The sequence below is a fragment of the Echinops telfairi genome, unplaced genomic scaffold, assembly GCF_000313985.2.
Source record: "Echinops telfairi isolate 266 unplaced genomic scaffold, ASM31398v2 ScPeMD7_2;HRSCAF=8, whole genome shotgun sequence".
Classification (NCBI taxonomy): Eukaryota; Metazoa; Chordata; class Mammalia; order Afrosoricida; family Tenrecidae; genus Echinops; species Echinops telfairi.
In genome coordinates this window covers 45572126-45579250 of record NW_022103898.1, presented here as the reverse complement: position 1 = coordinate 45579250, position 7125 = coordinate 45572126, and the positions used below count along the sequence as shown (strand labels likewise).

Sequence of the window (7125 nt, the reverse complement as noted above, 5' to 3'; positions counted from 1 at the left end):
TCTGGCTTGGAATCAGCGCAATGGGAATATGCTTAGCTTGAAATAAACATGTGCATGTTAAGTAGAGGTGAATAGAATAGATACTTTTCATTTTTAAGCAAAAGGGAAGAAATGTATTGGAGCCCATACAGGAAACCCTACAGGGTCCCAGCATCCCCTACTGTGTAGGCATGACCAAGCAAAGGGTCACACCATTCACTGTGGCCCCATGGCCCAGAGGGACTCTCCTTGAGCTGTGCCCCAAAGCCCCAAGACTGGCTGGGGGTGGGGCAGCTAGATACTTTTAAAAATCATTTATTTACAAATAATTTTCATCTTTCTATTCTTAATATTCCTACTTCCCTGTAAAGTTTGAGTTTTATAATTCAGGAAATATAGTGAATTTTCGGCCAAAATGAATAAAATGAATTTAAAAGACCAGTATTCCAATGAAGAATTTTGTGGAATTGATAGCAAAAATTAGCACGAGTTTCTCTTACATGATTAAGATAAAGAAATGGACTTCTAACCAAACTTCAAGCTTTTTATGTAACCTTGTAAATATAATGTGTACACCGGAAGGGACATATGTATATATGGGAGTAAGTATATGTATATACATATAGATTATGTAGATACACACAGAATGGACACATGTATACCGAATACACGTGCACACATAGAGGACAGTCCGGTGGTGATGCTTTCCTTTTTATATCAATGATGGGCTCATCCACAAGTCCCTGCACATGATCCTGTATGCCTATTCCCGATTATACTTAGCTACCCTAAAGCAAGTGATGAATGGTCAATTTCTATACTGTATTTTCCTTTTGACAATGGAGAGAATGACAACTAATACAAACACTTATTGATACTTCTCATTTCTTATTTGTTAAAATACATAATAGTGACTAAGATAAAGAAATGATTTATTTTTGAACACTACATTAAAAAGGCCATTTCAAATGCCACCTATGCCTCAAAGCAATCATATAAAATGTAGATAATGCTCACAATACAAATTTTATATTAGAAAAAATATATAAAACTAATTTTAATTTTTGATGGAAAATGTGTATTTCAAATTTTAATTATCATGATTCAATCAATAAAATCGTTTTGTAAGCAAAGCAAATATTTATTATTTAAGAAACACTATCCTCTGAAATGCGGAATGTGAGTGTAATGCCACAGAATTTTCCACAGGCCTTTTGAAGGCCGTTTTCCTGGAAGGAAGCCTCTGCATAATGCATATCGTGTGGCTCCGATCGTACTGATTAACCATGGCCTACTCACTTTATCCAGCTCATCTTCAATACGACAGGAATTGAGATGAAGAGCAGGAAACTCTTCCTCTTTGACTTTTTCGATGATGTCATAAACTAAATGATAGCCCTCCACAGTAACAGCTGAAAGGTTGATATGGTGAGGAATTATGTCCTGGCTGATGTTGCCCATCTTCAATAGTTTTGAGATCATCTCTGAGTTCCTGGAAAAGAGAACACAGGAATGAACACCTTGGGTGATCTGGGGTTTGTTTTCTGCACAATGATGCTGTCAAAGTTAAAGGAAATGAACAGCCGTACTCGGCCACGCATTTCTCATTTATGACGTTGGCTTTGAAGCCCAGCACTGCAAACACCACCAGGGTTGCCAGGACAGACGTGAAAAAGTTGATGAAGGACACCAAGACGGCGTCGAAGTGGCAGTTGTTGTCTCTCTTGTTGTAGCTGGAGAAGGCAATGACGCCGCCGAACCCCAGCCCTAACGCGAAGAACACCTGCGTGGCCGCTTCTCTCCAGACTTTGGGCTCCAGCATGATTTCAAGCTGTTTAAAATTAAACGTAGTAAAAGTCAGCTGCAAAATATTTCAAAATAATTCATCTACATGGAGCTAGTTCTTTAAATTTATTACACTGATACGTATGCAACCAAAGGTCATTTACATTAAGGGTGGTAATTGGTTCTTAAACAGTAGTAACTCATTTTTCATTTAGAGAAAACCAGGACATGCATATTATCTACTTATATGGAAATTTTTTTTAATGTCTCAAAGGATTACATGAAAGAGGAAAGCTACTGTCTTCAATTGCTCCTCCACCTAAACTTTCATTTTTTCCCCCAAAGCAAAATCAAGCAATTAACACAGCAACGTAAGTAAAGCGATTAACATAGAAAGTCAAATAATCACTTAACTAACACTCTAAGTTTTGTATTTTCTAGAGGAAATCTAGTAATGAAAGAGATAACTATATATTTGGCACTGAAGAGCTATTTGTATTTTGCATATTCACCTATGTATTATTCATTTATTCAAAGCTTTCCTGAAAGCCTTTATTTTGAAAATTGAAGAAATTCAGCTATATCATCTCTAAGACTTGCTTTCAGATCCATAATTCTAATGTTTTGAACTGTGACTAACATGGATTTTCAAATAATGTTGCCTTACTTTTTAGATAACTATCACTGTATAGGATCAGACCTTTTAAATGGAGCAGTTAGCACGGCCCGCACCTGGCATCGCGCCACTGTCGTAGAGTTGACTTTGTCTCACAGTGACGCTTTAGGGCACCTGCTCTATGTCCAATAAAGGTTTGTTTGAATTAATTCAAAAACGAATGCACTGCTATCAAGTCGACGCCGCTCATAGCGAACCCCTGTGGGTTCCAAGACTTTAAGTGTTTGTGGGAGTAGAAAGTCTTTCTTCTGCAGAGTGGCTACAGGTTTCGAACTGCTGACCTTGAGGATTAAAGCCCAATGCATGATCACTGCTGTGTATGTGCCTTTATTGGGAGCAATAATAAAGCAGTTAGGAATAAGCTCCAGTTTCAGAAGATCCTGATTCTGCCATTTAATAATTTGATAGTCAAACCAAATGCAAGTGGTCTGTCCTCTCAGTTTCACTTTCTTCCGATGAAACATGGGAGAAATAGCCTGTCATGGTGCCTGCCACCGTGTAAGCACTCAGTGATGCTAACATATGGGACAACAGTGGTAGATACACTGATAAACCCTTTCCATGAGTTATTTTACTCAATCTTTATAACAACCTATGAGGTTACTATGATTATTATCTGAATCTTAGAAATGTTGAATGACCTCCCTTAGGTCCTATAGAAAAGCTGGGGTGGGGATGAGATTTGAAGATAAGTAGATTCCAAAATAAATAATTTACCAAAATTAGGGTTCAATGACTCCATTTTAGTAATTATTTTAGAAATGTATAAAATATTCCAAAATATATAACCTTGCCTCTCTTTCTTAATACATGACAATTACCTAAGATATCCACATTGTTCATTGAACATTGTTACATTACTATTTTAAGTTAATACTGGCCTGCTAAAAATGAGGCTTTCCACTTCCATAAAAATTTAGAATCCCACAGGGACAATTCTACTTGGTCCTACAGAGTCGCAGTGGTGGCGGAATGGCAGTAGAGCTGCAAACATACGCGACTGCATACCGTGACTTTATCCACTAGATGGCAGGAAGGGCCAGTTTACTAAAGAGTTTCAGTCAAGTTTCCAAATTCGGAACTTATTTTCCTTTCACTTTTCCACTAGTACAGTGCTCTGGTGACATAATGGGTTAAGATCGGAATGTTAACTGCAAGGTTTATAGTTCAGATCCACTAACCACTCCACAGGAGAAAGATGAGGCTGTTGCTGTCACAAAAATTTACAGTGTCCGAAACCCTGAGAAGCAGTTCCTATAGGGTGGAATCAAGAGCAGGGGGTTTGTTTTGTTTTATTTTGTTTTTCCTTGTATTTTGTGTTATGTTTCATTCCCTATGTTTCATTAGTAAGCTTTTACTAATAATGTAAATTAAATAATATCATGTTTCATCAAGTCAAAGAAACGCGAGCTAAAGGGAAAAATAACATTATCTTAATAGTGATTCCTAGTCCTGTTTTAAAATGTTTTGTAATTTGTTGTAGTTTTAAATACAGGACCCATGTAAATATTGAAGAGTTTAAATTTTGAGAAAATCTAATGAAATAAAATATTTAGAATGATGCCACAAATGACTGACAAGTTAGAACAAGATGATATTCTAGATATTCTCATAGAAATTAGGTATTTTTAATGTGGCAAAGATTTTTTTCAGTATTATAAATGTAAAGACATGTTAGTCCATAGATATGGCCCATTTGAAGCCAATTTTACTAGTAAAATAGCTCAAATGTCTATTTCTTCTCCAGTCAGACACTGAGGAGAAGTTCAACAACTTTAAAGGTGGAACAAGACAAAGAACACTGCTTCCTTCACACAGTGTGAAGGCAGCCACCGAGGATGAAGACTGTCAAGGAAATTGAGTTAGTTAATTGTGCCAGCCTGGCCGATAATCACATGTGGGGCTAATTGAAAGGCAGAGGGATAAATGGGTGGTGAAGCCTCGCCTTTCTAGTTCTCGGGTCTCTTGCTTTGTGATGGTCGCACCGGGTGCAGCTGCCTTAGCAGTTCCCTGCTTCAGCTTGCAAGATGGATTTCCTACAAGACATCCCCAAGGAGAAGCCACATGGACCTATCCCGATGCAGCCCTGGGTGCTGGAGCAGCCTGTGGAGACCCCTGCTAGTGCTGAGATGCTTGTTCGTTCACTGACTCAGCTTTCCTCCTGCAGTCGGCATCATTGCCTCTGTTTTGTGAGGTGGAGGACTTTGTGGACTGGTGTTGGGTTAATGGGTTAATGTTGGACTTGTGGGCTTGGGCAGCATAGGGTTGGGATGTTTTCGTGATGCACATTTTCTTTACATAAAACTCTCTTATTCGTGAGTTGTTGTGGATTTGTTTCTCCAAAGTACCCAGACTAATACAGAAATGAATCCCTGTCCCTGCCCATCCTTCGGAAGAATATCAATTTGTTAACCAATTCTGAAGTTGTTTCTCTACAACTCAGTTGTGTCTATGATACAATGATGAAATCAGAAGTGAGGTACAATACCAAGTCACATCACTATAGCAAGTCCACAAGTATTAATTAATCAGGGTCAATGTGCCACCACTGCATTCAATGTGAGGAAATTGAATGACCGTTTGAAAGTCCTGGGTCCTTTTTGAAGCCTAATGAACATTTTCCTAAAATGTGTAATCATTTATAAAAGCTAAAGGCCCCGGGCGCTTAAGTGGAGAGCAAATGTTTTGAGAACGATGAGGGCAATGAATGTACAAATGTGCTGTACACGATTGATGTACGTATGGATTGTGATAAGAGTTGTATGAACCCCTAATAAAATGATTTTTTTTAAAAAAGCTAAGGGCCTTTTCAAAATGACAACTATACATACCATTCTAGAAAATGTAAAAATCTCAAAGTAAATCAACACTAAGGAAGCCTGAACTTCCTCTCGGGTAGCGTTATGGAATACAGAAGAGCTTTTCATCGGAAGGCTACAGGTTGAGCCGGAAGCCACTTGCCGGCAGTGGGTTTCTCAACCTGCTGACACTCTAGCAAGAAATACGTTCTTTTAGTTTTAGCCTGATGATTACTTTCCTGATATGATTGATAGTGATTATCTGTTTCTCAAAGAGGTACGTGACAAAAATCAGTTAAGATTCATGGATTTAGAGAAGAATAAATGAAGCTTTCAAAGTTCTAAAATCATCCCTAAAGTTAATTATAAAAAAAGAGATTTTTAAAGTTTCAATACCCACACTCTTACTCTATAACAAAAGCAGGGCATTTAAAGTTAAATTTAAAGATGGATATACACCTTTAAGAGCTGATTTTTCTACAAGATAACCATTTAAGTCTAATTTATACATGCTATAGCAATTATCCCCTAAATTTGACTGTGTAAACTTTCAATGATAAGCACAATATTTTCATGATCATAACAGTTAAGTAAAATTGTACTACATACCTTAGGGGTAAACATGTGGCGGATGCCATCAGTTGAACCATTTAAAAGGAGTGCTCTGATTAGGAAGCATAAAAGTACCACATATGGGAAGAGAGAACTAAAATACATGATCTGAAAAGAAAAAAAGTATATTTTTTACATATATTTTACACATACATATGTTAGTCACACTAATATTTATATTTCTTTTCTGTAATCAAATAAAATTATATGCATCCTATACTTTCAAGGTTACTATTTTTCTCTATAATGTTATTACCCTGTTTCCCCGAAAATAAGACAGTGTCTTATATTAATTTTTCCTCCCAAAGATGCTCTAGGTCTTATTTTCAGGGATGTCTTATTTTTCCAAGAAGAAGAATATAGTACACATTTACTGTTTATTGTTTTACTAAGAGACCTCGCACTTCCTATCTGCTCCGGCTGCGCTGCGGACAACAGTGAGCTGCGTGGTGGCACCCACCGCTACGATCCAGAGTTACGGCTGCTTCAGGGGGGCTTATTTTCGGGGGGATGCCTTATATTTCAGTGAGAGGCAAAACTATAAGTAGGTCTTATTTTCGGGGGATGTCTTACTTTCGGGGAAACAGGGTAATATATTAGACCATTGATGGAGTTGTCAGGTAAGCATTAGACTGCTGTACGCAAAGCCAGCAGTTCAAACCCACTAACCACCTTGCAGGAAAAAGATGAAACTATCCGCTCTGGTGGGATTTACAGTCTGGGAAACCCTATGTAGAGTCCCTGAGTCAGAATCTGCACTACGGCAGTGGGTTTGGGTTTTGTCCGTGCCTCCGAGCCAGAGCAAAGGGTGTCCTCTGTGATACACTACCACCCTTCAGCTCCACATGGCTCACTCCTCCTGGTACTTAAGTCTTTGCAACATCTTCTCCCCAAGATCTTCTCTAACGCTCAAACCAACGGTATGACTTTTATACACCTGACCTCCCTGCAGTCCATATTAATCCTTCATAATGGATCCTTGCTTTGTTTTCTTTATGGTGCTTCCACAATTGCTGACAAGAGGACTCGTGGTGACTATAAATATCAGAATGTGTGCACCATTCGTTAACTTTTTATTGTGCGATTGGTGAAGGGTTACTAAACAGAGTGGTCGTGTGTCCAGCAACTCATAGTCCTTTTAGCTCGATTCACCACTGCAACCCGCTCAATGCACCATCATTTACCCCACAGCCTCCCTCCGCTTGCTGCTTCCACTCCTCCTTTTCCCCAACTCCCTAAAGTTTGTCCCTGGGTATAGGCTGCCTTTAAATAGTT

General features: G+C 38.4%; 1 protein-coding gene across 1 annotated transcript in view; it reads right to left on the bottom strand.

Annotated features, from left to right (window-relative positions):
- SLC6A15 (solute carrier family 6 member 15) overlaps positions 1-7125 on the bottom strand; it is a 53770-nt gene that overhangs the window by 16862 nt on the left and 29783 nt on the right. The window contains exons 6-8 of the mRNA XM_004700422.3: positions 5848-5958; positions 1569-1810; positions 1279-1471 (exon numbers count right to left, since the gene is read on the bottom strand). Of these exons, the coding sequence (XP_004700479.1) occupies positions 1279-1471; positions 1569-1810; positions 5848-5958 (546 nt within the window). The remainder of the gene's footprint in view (positions 1-1278; positions 1472-1568; positions 1811-5847; positions 5959-7125) is intronic.